Source organism: Eumetopias jubatus, unplaced genomic scaffold, assembly GCF_037043125.1.
Source record: "Eumetopias jubatus isolate StellerSeaLion01/CBP00866 unplaced genomic scaffold, mEumJub1_p1.0 scaffold_8, whole genome shotgun sequence".
NCBI classification, from domain to species: domain Eukaryota; kingdom Metazoa; phylum Chordata; class Mammalia; order Carnivora; family Otariidae; genus Eumetopias; species Eumetopias jubatus.
Window position 1 is genome coordinate 69785827 of NW_028274814.1, and position 26517 is coordinate 69812343.

Here is a 26517-nt window from a genome sequence, read left to right on the forward strand (position 1 = left end):
GACAAGGGGGAAAAAAGGCATCCAAATTGGTCAGGGAGAAGTAAAACTGCCATTTTTGCAGATGACATGATAATATATATAGAAAACCCTAAAGACTCCACCAAAAAACTGTAAGAATTGATAAATAAATGCAGAAAAGTTGCAGGATACAAAACTAATATACTAAAATCAGTTGATTTTCTATACACTAATAACAAAGTAGCAGAAAGAGAAATTAAAAATTTAACTATGGAGATGAAAGACCTATACTCTGAAAATGATAAAGACGCTGATGAAAGAAATAGCAGAGGACACAAACAAATGGGAAAATACTCCTTTCTCATGGGTTGGAAGAGTCTCATTAAAATGTTTATATTACCCAGGGGTGCCTGGGTGGCTCAGTTGTTAAGCGTCTGCCTTTGGCTCAGGTCATAATTCCAGGGTCTTGGGATCGAGCCCCACATTGGGCTCCCTGCTCGGCGGGAAGTCTGCTTCTCTCTCCCCCACTCCCCCTTCTTGTGTTCCCTCTCTCTCTGTGTCTCTGTCAAATAAATAAATAAAATCTTAAAAAAAAAAAAGTTTATATTACCCAAAGCAATCTACATATTCAATGCAATCCCTATGAAAATACCAACAGCATTTTTCACAGAACTAAACAAATAAACCTAAAATTTGTATGAAATCACAGAAGACCTCAAATAGCCAAAGCAATCTTGAGAAAAAAGACATCTTTTTTCTCAAACACGGATTTCAAGATATACTACAAAGCTAGTAATCAAAGCAGCATGGTATTGGCATGAAAACAGACACATGAATCAACAGAACAGGGTAAGAGAACCCCGAAATAGACCCACACCTATTTGATCAATTAATCTGCTACAATGGAGTCAAGAATCTATAATGGGGGAAAGACATTCTTTTCAATAAATTATGTTGAGAAAACTGGACAGCTATATGCAAAACAATGAAACTGGACCACTTTCTCACACCATATGAAACAAACAAACAAACAAACACCTCAAAAGGGAGTAAAGACCTCAATGTGAGACGTGAAACCATAAAAATCCTAGAAGACAGCACAGGCAGTAATCTCTCGGACATCATCTTTAGGAACCAATTAATGGATACATCTCCTCATGCAAGGGAAACAAAAGCAAAAATAAACTATTGGGAATATGCCAAAATAAAAAACTTTTGCATAGCAAAGGAAACATCCACAAAACCTTTAAAAAGGCAACCCAGTGAATGGGAGAAGATATTTGCAAATGATATGTCTGATAAGGAGTTAATATCCAAAATCTATATAAGAACTTAACTCAACACCAAAAAACCCCCAGTTTGATTAAAAACTGGGCAGAGGACTGAATAGACATTTTTCCAAAGAAGACCTAGAGACGGCCAATGGACACATGAAAAGATGCTCAATGTCACTAATCATCAGGGAAATGCAAGTCAAAACCACAATGAAATATCACTTCATACCAGGTAGAATGGCGAGCATCAAAAAGACAAGAAATAAGTGTTGGTGAGGAGATGGAGAAAAGGGAGCACTCACATACTACTGGTGAGAATGTAAACTGAAGCAGCCACTGTGGAAAACAGTATCAAAGTTCCTCAAACAATTAAAAAGAGAAATACCATGTAATAAGAAAAAGAAATACCATGCGAAACAGTAATTCTACTACTGGGTATTTACCCAAAGAAAACAAAAACACTAATTCAAAAATGTGCACCTCTATGTTTATTGCAGCATTATTTACAATAGCCAATATATGGAAGCAACCCAAGTGTCCACTGATAGACGAATGGATAAAGAAGATGTGCTCTGTGTATATGTGTGTCTGCCAAGAAATATTACTCAGCCATAAAAAATATGAGTTTTGCCATCTGTGACAATATGGATGGACTTAGAAGGTATAATGTTAAGTGAAATAAGTCAGACAGAAAGACAAATACTATATGATTTCGTTACTATGTGGAATCTAAGAAACAAAACAAACTAATGCAGATACAACCCCAAAACTCCAGACACTTAAATACACAGAACAAACTGGTGGTGGCCAGAGGGGAGGTGGGTGGGATGGATGGGTGAGACAGATAAAGGCAATTAAGAGGTATAAACTTCCAGTTGTAATAAAGTAAGTCACAGAGGTGAAAAGTACAGCATAGGAAATACAGTCAAAAATACCATAGTAACACTGTGTGGTAACAGATGGTGATTACACTAACTGTGGTGAGCACTGAGTAATGTATAGAATTGTCAGATCAATATGTTGTACACCTGAAAATAATATAACTGTATGTTAATTATACTTCAATTAAAAAAAAAGTTTTCCTTTTCTCACTTAGAGAGGTAATGGTGCTGGGGCTGCCCAGAAAAAAAAAAATCAATGATAATAAAAACAACTATAATATTAAATTGATCACAGTTGTATTTTAGAATACAAAGTAAAATTCATATACATTTAAAAAATACTACATTAAAAAACAGACAAAACCTGCCCTTTCATGGGTCTCTCTGGGCTAAAGTGCCAGAACTTCTACCTATTTGCCTTTATTCTGCTTAGCTCTGGGGGATAAGTTGCTGAAAAGCAATGCTCTACTGAATTCAAAGAATTCTGAACATTACTATATTTAAGAATTTGAAAGACATTAATAAAACTGCTTAGAGGATCAGGTGCTTTGAATTTGTTTTACATCTAATACACTCGGTACACCTGATCATTTATTTTATCTGGGGCAAGCACAGGACTAGCCCAATATGGTTTGGACCACTTCCAATTTCAGAATGCCAAGACCCACAAACACCTTGAGGGAAAAAAATATAATAAAAGAATATGCAGGTAGTGAGTGACTTTATCCTTCTTGTTGTAAAAGAGCTGCACACAGACTGTTGAATCACAGATCTGTACCTCTGAAACAAATAATGCAATATATGTTAAGACAAAAAAAAGAAGAAGAAGATAGCAGAAGGGGAAGAATGAAGGGGGGTAAATCGGAGGAGGAGATGAACCATGAGAGACTATGGACTCTGAGAAACAAACTGAGGATTCTAGAGGGGAGGGGGGTGAGGGGATGGGTTAGCCTGGTGATGGGTATTAAGGAGGGCACGTTCTGTGTGGAGCACCAGGTGTTATGCACAAACAATGAATCATGGAACACTACATCAAAAACTAATGATGTAATGTATGGTGATTAACATAACAACAAAAAAAAATTTAAAGAAAAAAATTAAAAGGTAATAAAAGCTGCACACACACAACATCTCATTCAATCTCTAATCTCTAAGATAAAAGAGTTCCCTACATTTGGGAAAACACAAACTTCTTTGAACATCTCAGGAGTACTCAACAAATTCAGAAGGGACAGAAAAGTCTCTTTTTAAAGAATCATACCAACTCACAAGCAGGGAGTTGTGTGTTGCTTATACTGGGGGTGGTGTCCGTGCGTGTTGGGGCAGGATGAGGAGGTTGCCCATCGCAGCCACACACAAGCCACGCACAAGTCACACACAAGTCACAGGTAGAGCCCCGGGATGGTCGGCTCCATCCCTCTTCCAGCGGAAGAGGGGCTCTGCCAGCTTTTGATTGCGGATCATCTGCTCCACAGATATATAATACCCAATAATTTACATTCTATTAGCTCCTCACTTAATGCAGAAAACAATGCCTTGCCTGAAATGAAACTGCTGCACTACAGGACATGAAATATTTATAGAAGCCAATTGAGGAAAGCAACTGATGACTGCTCAGGGATTTAATCAAACAAAGATACAGCGCCTGCGTGCACATTCATAAAGGAGTTATCTCTACACAGTAGGTAATAACATTTAATGCTATATATACTATTTCATCTGTAGCTTTTTATATATTTTAAATAGATATTTAAAAAATATCTATATCCAGGGTATAGAGACACCAAATACTAATTCTATAAGAAAAGCTCAAAGCCGTCAGTCTAATCAGGACTTTGTCAATGTATCTGGGGCAATTCTGTTTCCTTCAAAGGCAGTTCCTTGCCCAGCCCAGAGAGACTGGCTATTGAGCACACTCAGCAAAGGCTAACTATGGTCTCAGAGTATTTGCTGAGCTGGCTTCAAGATTCACTTCCCTTGAACTTCTCTAGGCTTGTCTCATTTTATCTTCACTCTATTTTCCTCTATTTTCTTCTGTATTTCCAATGTGGATACCTTTGTCATAACATTTTCCAGCTCTTTATCAACTACCCATACTTCCTAATTGACTGCGCACCCCTACTCTCCTGGAGAGCTTCCTTGGGTCACTCCTCTGATCCAAGTGCCATCCCTGGGTGTGTGATCCCCCTTCCTTTCCCTGGTATGCCAAATGGAGGAAACCAGAGTATGTCTGGTTTACCTGTTTGTTTTCTCTTGTCCTGTTACAGAGCCCAGCCCAGAACCTAACATGGGTAGAGAAAAAAAATTCCTCCTTTACACTAACGTGGTATCCTACAGCTTGACTCCTTTCTGGCTCAGGGCAGACAGAAATAATCACGTAAAAGTCCTCAGACTTAGAGTCAGAGAAAGACAAATACCATATGATTTCACTCATATGTGGAATTTAAGAAGCAAAACAGATGAATATAGGGGAAGGGAAGGAAAAATAAAATAAGATGAAAACTGAGAGGAAGGCAAACCGTAAGAGACTCTTAATCATAGGAAACAAACAGGGTTGTGGGAGGGGTGGGGGGTGGGGGGGATGGGGTAATTGGGTGATGGGCATTAAGGAGGGCACCTGATATGATGAGCACTATATGTTATATGCAACTGATGAATCACTAAATCCTACCTCTGAAACTAAAAAAAAACACAAAACTCCTCAGACTTAATTGAACAGCAATACTAAATATGTTTCCTGGTTTAACTGTAAAAGACATGAAATATTTCTATGTACCTTCTGAATCTCTATTTAAAGGAGCAGAGTTGTAACCACAGACCGAGAACTATTTGCTAAAATGTTCACTGTTCCCAAGTATTAGATATCTTACAAATCAATGAAGAACTGACAATAATAGCTCGATTACAGGGAAGAAGATGTTCTGGGCAAACACATCCTTTGTGTTACTAACTGTGTGTTACTAAAAGTAGCTCTGTGACTCTGCCCAGGACAAGGGCATTTTTCTGCTTTGTAAATACCTCTGAAATCCTTTTTTGCATGTGTCTGTCTTAGTTGATCTCCTCCAAGTTTTTAGGAATATCAAGCTTTGCAATCCTATTTTAGGTAATAAAGAGTACAGTCAATGTTTGGTGAATAATTAAATAGGCAGATAAATGTAGATATTAAGTTTCATACACATTTTCCCTCAGATGATAACTACAGTTTGAACACATATAGAAAAGTTTCAGATGTTATTAACATATAAAATGCTGACTTTGTACTGTCCTTTTGTCTCATTCTTTGATTCTCCTGCGAATTTTGATCACTGTTTCCTAAGCCAAATAATTAAAAAACAATAGGTCTGCATAATCAAGAATTTCCTAAAAGTTCAATGTTAAAACCAATAAGCTGATTTTCCATTACCAGTCAGTCAACCAGCCTGCACCCACAGGGGAAAAAAACCCAACAACACAACAATATAGTTACGTGAACAAGTTTCACATCCCTGATGCTTCAGAGGTTTGGACAGCTTGAGTGCTTTAATAAATGGGTATCCATGCATCACACATCAATCTCATTTTTAAACTTCCAATGAAATTTTTGTCAAGAAAAATAATGTTCCTTGAAACGTTAGTCACAAGAACCAAGATATGGATATACGACTGTATATGATATACAACTGAAGTGTCCACAGGTAGATGGATAAAAAAACATCATGTCTGTATATGTGTGCATGCATATACATGTGTACACAATGGAACAGTGTTTGGCCATAAAAAAGAAGGAAATCCTACCATTTGTGACACCATGGATGAACCAGGAGGTCATTATGCTTAGTGAAATAAATCAGATGCAGAAAGACTGTGTGATCCACTTACACGTGATATCTAAACCAGTGAAGCTCACAGAACCAGAGAGTAGAATGGTAGTTGCCAGCCCTTGGGAGGTGGGGAAATGAGAGGCTGATCAAAGGGCACAAATTTTCAGTTCCAAGATGAATAAATTCTGGGATGTCATGTACAGCATGGTGATTACAGTTGAGAATACTGTACTGAAGACTTGAAATTTGCTGAGAGTAAATCTTCTATGTTCTTACTGCACACACAGTAACTACATGAGGTGCCGGACGTGTTAAATTGATTGTGGTAAGCATTTTACAGTGTGTACATATATTAAATCATGTTGTACATCTAGAAAAATCATGATGTACACACTAAATAGATATAATTTTGTCATTCATACCTCAATAAAGCTGAAAAAATTAATTTTCATGAGCTTTAAAAGCTCATAAAATAAATTAATGATTTATAAGCGACTTTATAGTTTGGACATTTTTTCCTCAGTTATGTCATAAGCAGTTCAAGTAAGCCCTTGTGATAGAAGGAATTCAACCATATTTAAAAATCTTTTCTAAGGTAGGAACACTAATTTCCCAAATATCTACAGTCCATTTCTGAAATATTCTCTCCTACAGTTTGCCACAAACTTTTATTCCTCAAGCCTTCCATTAATTGACATTCCTAAAAGCTAGGGCTGATTTTTTAAATATTGCACATTCTAAAACTTATTTTCATGAAACTTTTCTTCTAAATGTCCTTGACCCTAAGCAGTATATTTGGCAAATATTTTTTTAATGTATTTGTAAAAGAACTTTAATTTCTTTACAGTAACTTTAAAGTATACTTGTATAAATGTTGCTATCTGTCCTAGATTAAAAATCTTGAGGTAATGTCTGTGTATTTTTAATATATTTCTAACAGTATAGCAGAATATCAAATATTAATGTTATAAAATGAATGCACAAAAAGCCTCTTTGTATTTCTAGCTATAGATTTCATGCCAATACGAACTGAACTTAAATCCTGTTATAAAATTCAACATACTAATAATTAAGCATAAGAATATTAATATTTATGGGTTTGTTCATGCAGAACAGGTCTATATCCAACCTCTTCCCCAAAACTCATATATCAAATAAATGAGAGAAAGTTAAAATACATTTTTTTGTTGTATTTTCCAGAGAGTTCCAGGGCACATGCGCCTCTGAAATGGAAATAAAGTTGGCTAACACTTAGAACTCTTTATTTTAAAAATAACATTCTTAGATAAAATAAGACAACACTCATCATAAGAGGACAAGTGATAATACAGTCAAGGGTGTTACAATGAACTCTTCCTAGAAATCCCAAGACAGAGCAACTGAGTTTCAACAGTTTTCAGGCTGCCTCTCTGGCATTGTTTGGAAACAACAGGAATTCCGATGGGTACTGGTTCATGAAGGTCGGTGCAAATTCCAAATGATACAATGTGGTTGTTACCGTACAAACTGTACGCATTGTAAACCCAGATTTAAGGGGTTACACTATTTTTTTTTAAAGCTCTCACTGAAACCATGAGAGTAGGAAGGACCTAAATGATGGGTACTGAGGCACTGGGTCTCTGACTAGAACAACTGGAGTTTAGGTTCAAACATACTCTCTAGCAGGAACTTTCTGAGAGTATTTGAATTTCGAATGCTGTTCTTTCTGTATCCACAGCAACATGTACAATCGTTCCTTTAAATGTCTTTATTAAATATATTATATAAGAACATTTCATTTTTTTTTAAAGATTTATTTATTTGAGAGAGAGAAAGAGAGAGCGAGAGAGTGAGCATGCGTGCAGGGAGGAGGGGGAGAGGGAGAGAGAATCTCCGGCAAGACTCCCCCCTGAGCACAGAGCCGGACCCATGAGATCATGACCTGAGCCAAAATCAAGAGTCAGATGCTGGGTGGGAGGATGGGGTACCCCGCTGATGAGTATTACTACTTGGATAAAACTGTAAAAATGTGTTTATTATTACAATTAAATGTCAACTAAGAAATTGGACACATTAACATGTAGGAGGAAGATAAATTCTCGTTATTTTTTAAATATTTATTTATTTGACAGAAAGACACAGCAAGAGAGGGAACACAAGTAGGGAGAGTGGGAGAGGGAGAAGCAGGCTTCCCGCTGAGCAGGGAGCCCAATGTGGGGTTCGATCCCAGGACTCTGGGATCATGACCTGAGCCAAAGGCAGATGCTTAACAACTGAGCCACTCAGGGGCCCCACGGGAGATAAATTATTCAGAAATGTTTTGCTTTCTTTTTTTTTAAATTTTTATTTTATTATGCTGTGTTTATGTTTTGCTTTTCTGATTTGTATACTTTGTAACATAAACAGGGTCATTCCGTAATAAAGTCATTAATGCTGAGAGAGGCTAAGTTTCTGGGCTTGAAAAAAGAAGAATCCAGAGGCATGTGAATTACTTATGGATACATGAAACTTACAAATAGAGCTATAGATGTTATACTCTACAAGTAGAGCTATAGATGTTAAACGGAGTATCTAGCATAATGACTTCTATTAAAGTAAAGACATGAAGGAAAGTGTAATTTAAAAAGCAAAATGGATTAAAATATTCTACGTTAGTCTTTCTCTACTCTGTCTAAAAATGTATGCTAGCAAAAATTAATCTTGAACTATATTATTAATTTAGAAGCATAGCTTGAGGATTTTAAATTCTTAATATGAATAACTAATAAAAACATCAATCCTATATGTGAATATATTAAGATACTGATATAGTTTGTTAATTGTAAATTTTTTTCTAAATGCAAAATGGATATATACCTTTAAAAGTTAAAAAGAAAAAAAGGTGATGAAGGGAAAATTCTATTTTTAGCTATCTGGCCTGGTTTCATAATACACTTGATCTTATACTGTCACCATAAATAATTGCTTCCCTTGCATACCAGTGAATATTCTGAGAACATGTGCTGAATATTTCTTCCAATAATTTTTTAAAAGTATTTTTCATGTAGCATGACTACATGCAATATATAGCATGCATATACTTGAAGGCCATGATTAAGTTTTATTTTTTAAACTTCTTTAGTGTGTTAATTAGTACCAGGTAAACATTTAGCATTATTAATTAATGTGCATCACTCTCATTTTTCTTTTAGAGATTCTCTTTCCTAGAAATAAGTATCCATGTAGACAATTTCACTAAAGTTGGAACACCTCTGATTTGGAACTGCCGTACTTTCAAACCCTTATTTTCCAGTGATGGAAGCCTTTCCATTTTGTCATTTAACAATTACTGTTGAATGTCTGAATGTACAAGGCACCAAGGGATTAAAAAACAGTGCATGAGGGTGCCCGGGTGGCTCAGTCTGTTAAGCGTCTGTCTTTGGCTCAGGTCATGACCTCAGGCTTCCTGCTCAGTGGGGAGTCTGCTTCTCCCTTTCCCTCTACCCTCTCCCCCACACTTGTGCTCCAGCTCTCTCGCTCTCAAATAAATAAATAAATATCTTTAAAAATAGTGCAGGATACAGACATTGGAATTTATAATCAAGAAGCAAAGATACATCCAAACCCAAATCACTATCATAGAAGACAGTATAATTATCATATAAGTTAGCATGGAAGTGCTAAAGGGCAAGCAAGGGATAGAATAAGGATTGTTTCCTGAGGCTAATCAGAGAGACTGCAAAGAAAAAGTGACATGTGATCTGGGCAAAAAATAATGGTTAAAAGTCAGGCAGAAGGAGGAAAAAGGAGGGTAAATTCTAGGCAGAAAGCACAGTGTGAGGAAAGGCAGAGGTGGGAAATCACAATGGATATTAGGGTGATAGCAAGGGATTTCGGTTAACAGGACTTCCATGCGGGAGAAGAGTGGGATGCCGGGGTGTTGTATCAGGGTACAGCTTTGAGAAAAACATCTCTGCTGAATGAATACAATAAACTAGGCATTCAGTGTGTTAGAACAATGAACTGCCAAATAGAGCCTCTATCTAGCTATTTTAGTGTGCTAATTACAGAGCGAAAATGTTGTTATTATAGGAAGCAAATACTGAATCAGCACATTAAGAAAGTTTGCCTCATTAGCAATACTTTTAAAGAGTCAGGATGTTTGAAGCTCCAGAATAGATTATTTATGGTTTTGTGTGTATAGAGAGCCAGGGGACAGGGAGGTGGATGAAGAGGCACACAACTAAATAGAAAGTATTTTAATGCACTTACCTGTTAGGAAGTGCTTATTCTAATCTAGAAAATGTATTACTGACAAAACTAAGAAAAAAATTAGTACAGGATATTTACCACTAACATTTGCACAGACATTTTAGAAGTGTCTTTGGAGACTCCTGAGGGTGTCAGATGCTTAGACCAGAAGAAAACAAAGAAAAAGAAGAATTCGTGAGAATGTTGAAACAAGATTGGGGGGAAAGAAAGATGGTGGAGGAGTAGGGGACCCTATTTCAACTGGACCCCGGAATTGAGCTGGATATCTACCAGACCACTCTGAGCACCCACGAAACCAGCCCTGAGATGTAAGAAGATCTGGATCTCTACAAACAGAATATCGTAGGCGGTTGGTTTCGAGGTACAAAGCGGGGAGCCATGATTCTGTGGGCAGATATTGGAGGATAAATGGCAGCGGGAGGGTGCCTGGCCGTGGGGAGCCTACACCGCCGGTGAGTGACAGCCTTGCGCACTGGGGACGGGGCACAGACTTGCAGACCGGACTGCCTTAGGGCAGTCCCCAGGGCGGAAATCCAGAATGATGCGGTCGCATGTGCGATCTTGGGGTGGCTGGCGGTTTTAGAAACACAAAGGGCAGAGACCGTGCTCCAACCTAAAGGCAGGACTGGGGGCACTGCAGAGGGGCACACGACCCAGGACGCTGCAGTTTATATCAGCATGGACAGAAACGGAGATGGTGTGGCCTGGAGAGCTCACTGAAGCACAGACTGCGATCTCTCTGCTCTGAGGCAGGGGGTTGGAAATGCTTCTCTTCTGCTCTGACTCAAAGTAGAGATGCAGAAAGCCACCAGGGAAAGCCGCCAGAGAACAAAAGTCCCCAAAATTGATTCCTGCTGAGCCCATACCCCGCCACAGGGGGGCAGGGCAACTCCGCCCAAACAAGGTTGCCTGAGTAACAGCGCGGCAGGCCCCTCCCCCAGAAGACAGGCTGGGAAAACAAGAGGCCAGCAACCCTAAGGTCCCAAGAAAACAGGTGCATCTTGCTTGGGTTCTGGTCAATAATTTGGACTCTATACATTCCCTCAAACACCCATCAACAGAATGACTAGGAGGAGGAGCCCCCCAAATGGAAAAGACTCAGGGATTATAATTTATGCTGCAGATTTACAAATGGATGCAGGTATAACCAAGATGTCGGAGATGGAATTCAGGCTAGCAATTGTGAAGACAGTGGCTAGAATGGAGAAATCAATTAATGGCAACATAGAGTCTCTAAGGACAGAAATGAAAGCTGAATTGGCAGAACTTAAAAATGCTATCAATGAGATCTAATCCAATCTAGATAATTTAACAGCTAGGGTAATGGAGGCAGAAGAACGAATAAGCGACCTGGAAGACAATATAACAGATAGAAAGGGAAAAGAGGAGGCCAGGGAAAAACAACTCAGAATCCATGAAAATAGAATCAGAGAAATAAGTGACACCATGAAGCGTTCCAATGTCAGAATAATTGGAATCCCGGAGGGAGTGGAGAGGGAGAGAGGACTACAAGATGTATTTGAGCAAATCATAGCTGAGAACTTCCCTAATCTGGGGAATGAAACAAACATTCCTGTCCTAGAGCCAGAGAGGACCCCTCCCAAGATCAAGGAAAACAGGCTAACACCCCGGCATGTAATAGTAAACCTTGCAAATCTTAGAACCAAGGAAACAATCTTAAGGGCAGTTAGGGGTAAGAGATTTCTTACGTACAGAGGGAGGAACATCAGAATAACATCAGACCTATCCACAGAGACCTGGCAAGCCAGAAAGGCCTGGCAAAACATATTCAGGGTACTAAATGAGAGGAACATGCAGCCAAGAATACTTTATCAGGCAAGGCTGTCATTTAAAATGGATGGAGAGATGCAGAGCTTCCACGACTGGCAGAAACTGAAAGAATATGTGACCACTAAGCCAGCCCTGCAAGAAATATTAAGGGGGGGTTCTATAAAAGGAGAAAGAACCTAAGAGTGATATACAACAGAAATTTACAGGGACAATCTATAAAAGCAACGTCTTCCCAGGCAACATGATGACAATTAATTCATATCTTTCAATAATCACTCTCAACGTGAATGGTCTAAATGCTACCCTAAAATGGCACAGGGTTTCAGATTGGATAAAAAGAGAGGACCCATCCATATGCTGCCTACAAGAGACTCATTTTGAACCTAAAGATACATCCAGACTGAAAGTGAAGGGATGCAGATCCACCTTCCATGCCAGCAGACCTCAAAAGAAAGCAAGGGTAGCAATTCTTATATCAGACAAATTAGATTTTAAACTAAAGTCTGTAATTAGAGACACAGAAGGACACTATATCATTCTTAAAGGGTCTATCCAACAAGACAATCTAACAATTGTAAATATCTATGCCCCCAACATGGAAGCAGCCATCTACATAAGCCAACTGTTAACCAAAATAAAGAGTCATATTGATTACAATACATTAATTGTAGGAGACCTCAATACTCCACTTTCAGCAATGGACAGATCACCTAAGCAGAAAATCAACAAGGAAACAAGAGCTTTGAATGATACACTGGATCAGATGGACCTCATAGATATTTACAGAACATTCCACCCTAAAACAACAGAATACTCCTTCTTCTCGAGCACACATGGAACTTTCTCCAGAATAGACCACATACTGGGTCACAAATCAAGTCTCAACTGATACCAAAAGATTGAGATTATTCCCTGCATATTCTCAGACCACAATGTTTTAAAACTGGAACTCAATCACAAGAAAAAATTTGGGAGAAATTCAAACACTTGGAAGCTAAAGACCACTCTGCTCAAGAATGTTTGGGTCAACCAGGAAATAAAAGAAGAACTTAAACAAGTCATGGAAATCAATGAGAATGAAAACACATTGGTCCAAAACCTATGGGATACTGCAAAGGCGGTCCTAAGGGGGAAATACATAGCCATCGAAGCCTCACTCAAAAAAATAGAAAAATCCCGAATTCACCAACTAACTCTGCACCTTAAAGAACTAGAGAAAAAGCAACAAACGATGCCTAAGCCACGCATTAGAAGAGAAATAATTAAAATTGAAGCAGAGATCAATGAATCAGAAACCAGAAACACAGTAGATCAGATCAACGAAACTAGAAGTTGGTTCTTTGAAAGAATTAATAAGATTGATAAACCACTGGCCAGACTTATCCAAAAGAAAAGAGGAAGGACCAAATTAATAAAATTATGATTGAAAGGGGAGAGATCACGACTAACACCAAGGAAACAGAAACAATTATTAGAAATTATTATCAACAACTATATGCCAATAAACTGAGCAATCTGGATGAAATGGAGGCCTTCCTGGAAACCTATAAGCTGCCAAGAATGAAACAGGAAGAAATTGACAACATGAATAGGCCAATAAGCAGTAACGAGATTGAAGCAGTGATGAAAAACCTCCCAAAAAACAAGAGTCCAGGGCCTGATGGATTCCATGAGGAATTCTACCAAACATTCAAAGAAGAAATAATACCTATTCTACTGAAGCTGTTTCAAAAAATAGAAACAGAAGGAAAACTTCCAAACTCATTCTATGAGGCCAGCATTACCTTAGTCCCCAAACCAGGCAAAGACCCCATCAAAAAGGAGAATTTCAGACCGATGTCCCTGATGAATATGGATTCCAAAATCCTCAACAAAATCCTAGCTAATAGGATCCAACAATACATTAAAAGGATCATCACCACGACCAAGTGGGATTTATCCCCGGGATGCAAGGGTGGTTCAACATTCGCAAATCAATCAATGTGATAGAACACATTAATAAGAGCTGGGAGAAGAACCATATGGTCCTCTCAATTGATGCAGAAAAAACATTTGACAAAATACAACATCCTTTCCTGATTAAAACTCTTCAGGGTATAGGGATAGAGGGAACATTCCTCAAGTTCATAAAATCCATCTATGAAAAACCCACAGTGAATATCATCCTCAATGGGGAAAAGCTGACAGCCTTTCCCTTAAGATCAGAAACACGTCAAGGATGCCCACTCTCGTCACTATTGTTCAACATAGTACTAGAAGTCCTAGCAACAGCAATCAGACAACAAAAAGAAATTCAAAAAGGTATTCAAATTGGCAAAGAAGAAGTCAAACTCTCTCTTTTCACAGACGACATACTTTATGTGGAAAACCCAAAAGACTCCACCCCCAAATTACTAGAACTCATGCAGCAATTCAGTAAGGTGGCAGGATACAAAATCAATGCACAGAAATCAGTTGCTTTCTTATACAATAACAACGCAACTGTAGAAAGGGAAATTAGAGAAACGATTCCATTTACAATAGCACCAAAAACCATAAGATACCTCGGAATAAACCTAACCAAAGAGGTAAAGGAGCCATACTCTAGGAACTACAAAACACTCATGAAAGAAATTGAAGAAGACACAAAAAGATGGAAAAATATCCCATGCTCATGGATCGGAAGAATAAATATTGTTAAAATGTCTATGCTACCCAGAGCAATCTATACATTCAATGCCATTCCGATCAAAATTCCAATGACATTTTTCAAAGTGCTAGAACAAACAATAATAAAATTTGTATGGAATCAGAAAAGACCCCGAATCACCAAGGAAATGTTGAAAAAGAAAAAGCTGGGGGCATCATGTTGCCCAATTTCAAGCTATATTACAAAAGCTGTGATCACCAAGACAGCATGGTATTGGCACAAAAACAGACAGATAGACCAATGGAACAGAATAGAGAACCCAGATATGGACCCTCAACTCTATGGTCAAACAATCTTTGACAAAGCAGGAAAAAACATGCAATGGAAAAAAGACAGTCTCTTCAATAAATGGTGCTGGGAAAATAGGACAGCCACATGCAGAAGAATGAAACTCGACCATTCTCCAACACCATTCACAAAGATAAACTCAAAGTGGATGAAAGACCTCAATGTGAGACAGGAATCCATCAAAATCCTAGAGGAGAACATAGGCAGTAACCTCTTTGACATTGCCCACAGCAACTTCTTTCAAGATACATCTCCAAAAGCTAGTGAAACAAAAGCAAAAATGAACTTCTGGGACTTCATCAAGATAAAAAGCTTCTGCACAGCAAAGGAAACAGGCAATAAAACAAAGAGGCTACCCACGGAATGGGAGAAGATATTCGCAAATGACACTACAGATAAAAGGCTGGTATCCAAGATCTATAAAGACCTTCTCAAACTCAACACCCAAAAAACAAATAAGTCAAAAAGTGGGCAGAAGATATGAAAAGACACTTCTCTGAAGAAGACATACAAATGGCTAACAGAGACATGAAAAATGTTCATCATCATTAGCTATCAGGGAAATTCAAATCAAAACCACATTGAGATACCACCTTACACCAGTTAGAATGGCAAAAATGGACAGGGCAAGAAACAACAAAGGTTGGAGAGGTTGTGGAGAAAGGGGAACCCTCTTACACTGTTGGTAGGAATGCAAGCTGGTACAGCCGCTTTGGAAAACAGTGTGGAGGTGCCTCAAAAAATTAAAAATAGAGCTACCCTATGACCCAGCAATTACACTCCTGGGTATTTACCCCAAAGACACAGATGTAGTGAAAAGAAGGGCCATATGCACCCCAATGTTCATAGCAGCAATGTCCACAATAGCCAAACTGTGGAAAGAGCCGAGATGCCCTTCAACAGATGAATGGATAAAGAAGATGTGGTCCATATATACAATGGAATATTACTCAGCCATCAGAAAGGATGAATACCTAACTTTTACATCAACATGGTTGGGACTGGAGGTGATTATGCTAAGTGAAATAAGTCACGCAGAGAAAGTCAATTGTCATAGGGTTTCACTTATTTGTGGAACATGAGGAAGAGCATGGAGGACACTAGGAGAAGGAAGGGAAAAATGAAGGGGGGGAACGGGAGGGAGAGATGAACTATGAGGGACTCTGGACTCTGAGAAACAAACGGAGGGTTCTAGAGGGGAGGGGGGTGGGAGGATGGGTTAGCCTGGTGATGGGTATTAAGGAGGGCACGTACTGCATGGAGCACTGGGTGTTATACGAAAACAATGGATCGTGGATCCACACATCAAAAACTAATGATGTACTGTATGGTGACTAACATAACATAATAAAATTTTAAAAAAAAGTGTCTTCGGATATACTCTTACATAATCTTCATAAAAACCGTATTGTTCAACACAACACGTGTATTATTTCCATTGTATAAATGAGAAATGGGGCTGAGAGAGTCCCAGACTGTCCAGGCACCATTTACAAACAAGGTAAATGATAATCAAGGCTGAAATTAGAATCTACATGACTCTAGGATGTGCATCTTCCTACTACGCAACTATTGCTCCCCTAAAAGGCTTTTGACTTGGAGAACTTCACTGAGACCCTCTACACATCACTGTCTTCATCTGTATAATGGGAATGAAAATTACGCTTCACGGAGATGTCGAGTTGGTTTCGGAAGGTTTTTTTTTTTTTCTCTCGAAAGCTGTCCATTTTATCTGTTTTCAAATGCACTGGATATTATTTGTAGTGTTCTCATGATTTTTAAATTTTTTTACTATCTGTTGTTATATGCCCTTCTTATTCATTCTACTTGTGGTTCATGTGTGCCTTCTCTCTCCTCAACCAGCAATGCCAGCGATTTCCCCATTATATTGGTCTTCTCTAAGAATCAACTTTTGGTTTTTGGTCTTTTCTGGTATTTTTTTGTTTTCCATTATTTTCTTTCTCTTATCTTTCCATCCTCTGCTTACTCTACAAGCTAATTCTCTGTTCTGGTTCTAACTTCTTGTGGATTTTTTCATTTATTACTTTTAATGTCCTATTTTCCATTATGATTTCTTCTTAACCCATTAATTAATTTTAAGGTCATTTTTTTAAGTTTCCAATCTAAAGTAGAAGGGGTAATAAATATCTTTATATTGCATTGCAGTATTACTGTATTTTGTTTAGAAAAGATATTTTGCATAATATCGACTATGATTTATTTAGAATTTTTAGAATATATATTCATTTATACAAATTCATTGAGTTTATTCTTTGCTTAAATATGGTAAATCTTCATAAGTATTCAACATTTGCTTGGAAATAATAAAATTCTAAGTTAGGTTCATAATTTCACTTACATCAAGCTTATTAGATAAGTTTTCCGAATTCTCTAATCTCTAATTTTTGTCTTCTTGACTTAGCACTTACCTAATTTTTTTCACTATATTTCCAACCCTTCTATGATTATCTCTTGTAAACAACATTACAACTGCATTTAAAAGAAATCCAGTATAAGGATATTTGTTTTTAGTAGGTATGTTTAATAGGTTTTTACTGTAACAATTGCATTTAAATTTCATTTTGATTTTTTTAATTGATTTCTCTTAACCATTGTTTCTTCCATAGTTTCCCTCTTTTCCTGCCTTATTAGTTTGACTCTCTTATTCTTTTTCCCTCCACTAGTACATGTTTTTAAGAGATTACATTTACATTTTTAAAAAAGATTTATTTATTTTATTTGGCGGTGAGGGAATGCGTGCCTGTGAGTGGAGGGAGAGGCAGAGGGAGAGAATCTTCAAGCAGATACTCCCTTAGTGTGAAGCCCAATGTGGGGCTTGATCCCATGTCCCTGAGATCATGACCTGAGCCAAAACCAAGAGTCAGAAGCTTAACTGACTGAGCCACCCAGGCGACCTACACTCACATTTTTAACACCTATAATTAACAAGCTGCAAAACTAATTATAATCTCCATTTCCTTCTGGAAACAAACAAAAGAATGTACAGGGCTTTTGTCTAACAGTTCTCATACCCCCCTTTTATGTTATTTATCTAGAATTTTAGCTTTTGAAGATTTTAGCTTTAGTAAAATTTGCTTAAGTATAACTTCTGTTATACATGTGTATGTACACACACACACATTGCACAAATCCTAAGTGTACAACTTCCAGTATAATTGACAAAATTATACTATTTCCTTTATTTCTTTCAAACATATTTTAAAGTCTCCTTCATATCTTTTTTGTAATGGAAGGTTGTTTAGGTAATTCATTCCTCATTCTGTCATACTTGCGGCTTCCTTCCCTCATTAATTGATGTAGTTTATAATTTCTGACTGTGCTCTCACATTTACCACGTTGCCTTCCATGCAAGTCTCATGTGTCCTGGGTCCTGACAACTGCATGTTTATTTCTGAAGTGGCTCTGTGGATTATATCCAGTTTGGGACACACTTTTTTTTAGTGTTCACATTTCTCAATTTATGGTTCCCATATCATAAAGGCACTGTGACATTAGAACCCGTATTACCCCAAAGTAATGGCTTCTGGCTTTGCTTTCCTACGTGTGACACTATTTCTACTCAAGGTCCTAAGTGGGCAACAGAGAAGTTTACAGCTTTCCCAGCCCAGCCTGGCAGTTTTTCTTGCCCCTACTCAGAGCCCATATAGCACTGCATAGCTCCAGAGAGAAAGCCTGGAGCTCTATCTCCCTCAGCACTTAAAACACTAGCTTCTCATTCTTCAGGCCTGCTTCCCTTCTGATGTGGCTCCTGGGCTCCTGGGTTTCCATGCGGTTCACTATTCTTGCTCTCATTTGTGGCACCTGGGGATTTCCCTCAAATTCAGCTGTGCATTAAACTTGTATTTGCATGTGTAGGGGATGCACATGGGAGGTATAAGGGGTGATAGGCAGGGAGAGAAGGTTTTCCATCAACACAGTGTAGTTTATTTTCTAGAAGTATGCTAAATAATTTTTAATGGGTTTTCCTTTTTATTTTTAATTGTGGTTAAAGACATAGAACATAAAATTTAGCATTTAATTCACATTTTAAATTTTAACCATTTTAAATTGTACAGTTTAGTGATGTTAAGTATATTCACATTTATGTATGAAGCAATCTCCAAAACACCTTTCATTTTGCAAAACTGAAACTCCATACCCATTGAACAGCTCCCTATTCTTCACTTCTGCCTGCCTGCACCAATGACCATTCTTCCGTCTTTATAAATTTGACTATTCTAGGTATCTCCTATTAGTGAGGTATGTGTTGTATTTTTTGTGACTGGCTCATTTCAGTTACCATTATGTCTTCAAGATTCATCCAGGTTGTACTATGTGCCAGAATTCCTTTAGGTCTGAATAATGTATCACTGTATGTATACACCACATTTTCTTTATCCATGCATATGTCAATTCACACTTGGGTTGCTTCCATCTTTTGGCTATTATGAATAATGCTGCCATGACCATAAGCATTCAAATACTTCTTGAGGACCTTGCCTTCAATTCTTTAGCATATGTACTCAGAAATGGAATTGTTAGAGGATATGTAATTCTATTGTAAAATTTTGTGAAACCACCACTCTTTCCATAGTGGCTGCACCACCTTACATTTCCATCAATAGTGCACACAGTTTCCAATTTCTCCACATCCTCCACAACAATTGTTATAGATAAATCTTTAATAGTGGCCACCCTAATGGGTATGAGGTGGTGTCTCATTATAATTTTGTTTTGCATTTCCTAATGATTAGGGATGTACAGTTTTTCATGTGCTTGTTGGCCAATTGTGCATCTTCTTTAGAGAACTGATTTTTTTTTTTAAGATTTTATTTATTTATTTGAGAGAGAGAGAATGAGAGATAGAGAGCACGAGAGGGAAGAGGATCAGAGGGAGAAGCAGACTCCCTGCTGAGCAGGGAGCCCGATGCGGGACTCAATCCCGGGACTCCAGGATCATGACCTGAGCCGAAGGCAGTCGCTTAACCAACTGAGCCACCCAGGCGCCCGTAGAGAACTGATTTTTAGAAAAAAACTTTTTTACTGAAATTTAACAACAGATATTAGAAAAGCATGCCAACTGACTTAATGTTTTGTTTCCGATTTATTATAGTAGATTATGTAAGCAAATAGTTTTTGAGACAATTCAGAGTTCACTAAAATCATTATATTATCTCCATCATGAGTGGTATTATCATTCCACCTGGTGTCTTTTCAGGAAACAGCTATAGTTAGAGATCAGGATATATGGCTCTGAATTTCCCCAAAACTTGACCCTGAAATATCTGTAAACAGTGTATCTCAGATGTAAATCCAAGGTTAATGGTAGATTTTGCCATGAGAATTCTACTCCAAGTAACTGTATAAAACCTATCAACCAACAAAAATATAGTGAATGCTAGTTTACCACATAAATGGAAAATGTGTTGTAGGAATTTCTCATGGCAAACACATTTTTTTTTTTTTGCTTTCTTTCTAGCACAGAGCAACCAACCATAGTGGCTAAGTTAGATGAGGCCTGTCACTCAGCACAGAGAAGAGTGACAGGAAAACTGTCTTTTTTTGAAGGGGAATGGTAAAGAGTTTGAAAATATTCTAAGAATATTCTACAAACATAGAAGTTCTCTGTGTATTTTGTTTAGTTCTTCATGTTTTTCCCTAGGCATTATCTGTGCCTCACTTTTCTCTAGTAGTGAGTACACCTCAAGGCAAAATGCTCTAAATATATAAATAATATGTAAGAATAAGTTAACATAAAAGAAGTAGTATACATTTCTATTAAAAAGTTGTATTATCTGTTATTTGCCAACAGTAGGAACAAAATTCCTATTTTGGGGCCTGAGACCTCTAGACCTTCTACTGAGGATGAGAGAAATGCCTAATTTTAGTGCCCCTTATCATTAGTATACATTTCTAATATGTTTTTAAGTTAATTCTGTGAAGTACAGGAAACTACATACACAGATTTTGTGACATATTCATAATTCCAGACAAGCAAACTTACAGTTTTCATCTATTGAAAAAAGAATCATAAGGGCTAAAACTGTAAAGCATTACATCCAGAAATATTTAATCAATTAACTCACTAATGAAGCTTGGCTGATGAAAATTATATACTGGGTGTTTTTAAAACAAGCTCTTTCAAGTTTTCATTTTAAGTAATAATTGCATTTCTTTTACATATTTCTTTGTAATTCGTATATTTAAAATGTAGTCTGGATTTTCAGTCAAATACTATATAATGTACTTCTACTTCTTTGCAGTAATTCCCTAATAAAATGATTAATGATAACAGCATAATGATTAATAATAATACATTATACTTTATAGCTTCTAGGAGATACAAGTAATTAACAGATTTCGTTGCCTTCATCAGTTCTATGAGGCAGACAGAAAGAGAGAATATTATTCTTTTTATGGGAATTTAGGATACATCAGAGGTTAAGACCGTATCAAATAATATTTACATATTTCCTATGTCCATGGATATGACAGGAGTTCATAAATGTGGGGAATATTTATTCATACAAATATTTCATTTATGTGCCTACTACAAACCAATGTAATCGGTCAAAAAGAGAAAAGTTTATAGCTTCCCAGACTGGTTACTGCCAATGATTACCAACTTTTATCATTACTTTGCTTAATTTTAGTAAATTCCAGGAATGTACTCAAAGAAAACAATAGTTGCATGAAAGAATTTAAAGTGATATCAATTTATTGTGACTTGAAAATTTTCTTTTACTTAAGTTTCAGAGTTTGAAAATTACTGGGGTAGTTAAACAATATGCAATGGGAGAATTGCCTTGGAAATATGTAGTAACATCTGACTCAAGAGCCAACCTTCTATAGCTTAGGACAGAATTGGGTCTGGACCTGAATTTCCTAAAGTCTAGGCTTGAGTGCTTTCTACTCTAAGTTTGTGAAACATACAAGTGTAGCTTTATAGTGCCGCCTTATATCAGTATATGCTGCAAAGTAATATAGTTGTGAAAATCCATTTAAAAGACAATTTAAAAGAACTGCAGTCATTGACTATAACGGCATTCACGCTATAAGTTTAAAAATAAGACTTATTCTTTTGCTGTGCAAAAGGTTATTATTTTGGCATAGTCCCAATAATTTATTTTTGCTTTTGTTTCCCTTGCTTGAGGAGACATATCCATAAATATTGCTAAGGCTGATGTCAGATTACAGCCTATGTTTTCTTCTAGTTATTTTATGGTTTCAGGTCTCACATTTAGGTCTTTAATCCATTTTGAGTTTATTGTGTGCGGTGTATGAAAGTGGTCCGGTTTCATTCTTTTGCATGTAGCTGTCTAGTTTTCCCAACACCATTTATTGAAGAGACTCTTTTCCCCATTGTATATTCTTGCCTCCTTTGTCATATATTAATCGACCATAAAGCATGGGTTTATTTCTGGACTCTATTCTGTTCCACTGTCCTATGTACCTATTTTTGTGCCATACTCTTGTGATTACTACAGCTTTGTAATATACTTTGAAATCTGGGATTGTGATACCTTCAGCTTTGTTCCTTTTTCTCAAGACTGCTTTGACTCTTAGAAGTCTTTTGTGATTCCATATAAATTTTAGGATTATTTGTTCTAGTTCTGTAAAAATGCAGTTGGTATTTTGACAGGGATTGCAATGAATCTGTAGATTGCTTTGGATAGTATGGACATTTTAATGGTATTAATTCTTTTATTCCATGAGCATGATATAACTTTCTGTTTGTCTGTGTCCTCTTTGATTTCTTTCATCATTGTCTCAGTTTTCAGAGTACAGGTCTTTCATCTCCTTGGTTAAATTTATTTTAAGGTCTTTTATTTTTATTTTTTTGATGCAACTGTAAATGGAATTGTTTTCTTCTCTTTCTGCTACTTTGTTATTAGTGTATAAAAATGCAATAGATTTCAGCATATTAATTTTGTATGCTGCAGCTTTACTGAATTCATTTATCAGTTTTAATAGTTCTTTGGAGTCTTTAGGGTTTCTATATATAGTATCGTGTTATCTGCAAATAATTACCAATTTGGATGCCTTTTAATTCCTTTTCTTGTCTGACTGCTGCAATTAGGATTTCTAGTACCGTGTTGAATAAAAGTATTGAGAATGAACATCCTTGTCCTGTTCCTGATCTTAGAGGAAAAGCTTTCAGTTTTCACCACTGACTATGATATTACCTCTGGGTTTTTCATATGTAGACTTTATTAGTTTGAGGTATGCTTCCTCCTAAACCCACTTTGTTTAAAGTTTTTATCACAAACAAATGCATTCTGTCAAATGTTTTTTCTGCATCTATTGAAATAATCATATGGTTTTTATCCTTCTTCTTGTGAATGTGATGTATCACAAGGAATGGTTTATGAATATTGAACCATGCTTGCATCCCTGGGATAAAAACTTTTGCACAGCAAAGGAAACCATCAACAAAATAAAAAGGCAATCTAGTGAATGGGGGCAGATATCTGCAAATGATATACCTGATAAAGGGTTAACATCCAAGATATAAAAAGAATTTACACAACTCAATACTAAAAACCAATCTGAAGTTAAAAAAAAATGGGCAGAGCGCCTAAACAGACATTTTTCCAAAGAACACATCCAGATAACTCAATACCAAAATCCAATCTTAAGTTAAAAAAAAAAATGGGCAGAGCACCTAAACAGACATTTTTCCAAACAAGACATCCAGATGAAAAGATGCTCAATATCAATAATCATCAGGGAAATGCAAATCAAAACCACAATGAAATAGCTCCTCACACCTGTGAGAATGGCTAGTATCAAAAAAATAAGATATAACAAGTGTTGATGAAGACATGGAGAAAAGAGAACCATTGTGCACTGTTGGTGGGAATGTAAACTGGTGCAGCCCACTATGAAAAACATGGAGGTTCCTCAAAAAACTAAAATAGTTGATCCAGTTATTCCTCTACAAGGTAATTACCCCAAGAAAACCAAAACACCAATTTGAAAAGATAGATACATATACGTATATGTTTACTGCAGCGTTATTTACAATAGTCAAGATATGGAAGCAACCCAAGTGTCCAAAATAGATGATTAGATGAAGATATGGCATACAGACGACAATGGAATACTACTCAGACATAAAAAAAATGAGATCTTGCCTTTTGTGACAACATGGGTGGACCTCATGGGTATTATACTAAGTGATATGAGTCAGAGAAAGACAAATACCATGATTTCACTTATATGTAGAATTTAAAAACGAACAAGTGAACACACTAGCAAAAAAAAACAGATTCTTAAATACAGAGAACAGACTGGTGGTTGCCTGAGGAGAGGTTGGCTGGGGGATGGAGGAAATAGGTAAATGGGATTAAAAGGTATAAACTTCCAGTTATAAAATAAGTAAGTCACATAGATGAAATGTATAGCATAGGTAATATAATCAATAATAAAAAAAGGTCTCATTATGAAATTGTATTTTATGTTCTTATGGTATATAAAGGATGACATACCTGCCCCAGGCTGCCTCATTCGTAGATGCTTTATTAACTGGAACACAGGAGGAGTCAATGACAGTTGATTTGTTCATCTTGTAGCAGAAACCGCAGTCTGGATCCAACATACATTCATTACAGTAACTGTAAAATAAAGAGTTATATCACGTTAAAGACAACTGATGTTCTTCTACATTTTCCATTACACTTTGCAGGAAGCTTGGGGCCACGGCACTCATGTTAGCCATGGCAAAGGGACATGTGCTGAGGCTGCTGGGAGCTGGTAGGTCTCCCCACCTGTCTCTCCCCTGGCTACAGCAACTGCAGAAGCCACTTTGAGATGGAGGGATGCTTGGATCTGAGACACTGGGTGTAAAAGATCCCCAGCTGTCCCTCAGCAAATCAACGTTTGCTTTTCTAAGCCACTGAGATTTGTTACCAAAGCATGGACTGGCCCAATGTGACCCAGTGGAGTTGTTCCAAATTGTACCAAAACATTTATTTCTCTTAACTGTCTCCATTCTGTATCTTATCTTTTAAAAGTGGAAAACATATTTCCCAATATATATACTGAAATAGAAAATTCAGAGAATGAAAACATTACATCTGAAGAAAAAAGTTAAAAACAAAAATATCACCACCCCAATAATGGTCAATGTTAACATCTTGGGAGGACATCTGTACTCTTAACAAATCTACACAGAGTACCAACTATATGCTAGGCTTAATTTAAAATAAGTTGGTATGGGAAAAAAGGCTAACTTTCTCTAAGTTAATTGCATCTACTGGTTGGATCACAGAGCCATAATCAATTAATCATTGCTCACATAACAGCAGTGTCCTAACTGCAGAAAACTCTAAAGAGGCAAAATCCTTTAGAGGGCAGGGTTTTCCAACCTAAGTCTACAAAGTATTTGTAAATGTGTTTTCTTGCTGTCAAATTCATTTGCCAGACAATTCTGGAGTACCTCAAACATGGCAGGCACACACAGGGCACTGCAGACACTAAGATGAATAGGACAAAGTCCCTGCTCCTGGGTAGATAAAAGGCAAGGACAGGAACAGATATACAAATAAATAAATGGCAGTGTAATAGAAATTAGTGTGAGCTACTCTAAGGACAGAGGCCTGTTCATTTGCCCGTAAGAGCTGGGGATAGTTTGGGAGGAGATACTTGACATAGATCATAAAAGAAATTTACCATGCAAAGAGGTAGAGGGCAGGGCATTTCAGAGGACTGCTTATTCTACAATTAAAGATCAGTCAGCACAGACTTATTATTGACTGTGTACAAGTAATTATATGACGGGGTGTGGGGGAGAAACAGGGTAAGTACGACTTTAGGCATCCAAAAATGAGGTGAATCCTCAAAATCAAAATACTTCTTTGATTAATTTAGCTAACTGGGAAAACACTGGCATTGTTTAAAAACAAGATTATCATTTCAGCCTCCTTCTGTAAACTTTTCCTTTGCAAACAGCCATCCTTAATTTTAAATGAGACTTCAGACCCCTTGAGGCATAGCTTGGAGATATTGAGGATTCAGTTCCAGACCACTGCAATAAAGCAAATACCACAATAAATGAGTTTTTTGGTTTCCTGGTGCATATAAAAGTCATGTTTACTCTATACTGTAGTCTACTGTGGGTACTATAGCATTTTATCTAAAAAAAAAATACCAATGTACATATCTTAATTTAAAAATACATTATTACTAAAAAATGCTACCATCACCTGAGCTTTTAGCAAGTCAAATCACTGATCATAGATCACCATAACAAATCTAATAATAATGAAAAAGTTTGAAATATTATGAGATTTACCAAAACGTGACAGATACGAAGTGAGCAAATGCTGTTGGAAAAATAGTGCCGACAGACTTGCTTGATGCACGGTTGCTGCAAACCTTCAATTTGTAAAAGACACACTATTCTGTGAAATGCAATAAAGTGAAGCACAGGAAAACGAGGTATGCCTGTACTAAAAGCAAAAGAGAGGGCTTTGAAAGCCTACTAAAAGGTCAATATACTTTAGAGAGGTGATGCAGTGTTGCAAATATAAAAGGGTCCACACCTGTGATAAGCAAAAGAAACAGAACAACAGGAAGCTTTAGAGGTACTTTAAGCTTCCAGC

General features: G+C 37.1%; 1 protein-coding gene across 1 annotated transcript in view; it reads right to left on the reverse strand.

The window, feature by feature from the left end:
* SLC2A13 (solute carrier family 2 member 13) overlaps window positions 1-26517 on the reverse strand; it is a 376137-nt gene that overhangs the window by 48968 nt on the left and 300652 nt on the right. Inside the window, exon 7 of the mRNA XM_028113233.2 lies at window positions 24403-24528. Within this exon, the coding sequence (XP_027969034.1) occupies window positions 24403-24528 (126 nt within the window). The remainder of the gene's footprint in view (window positions 1-24402; window positions 24529-26517) is intronic.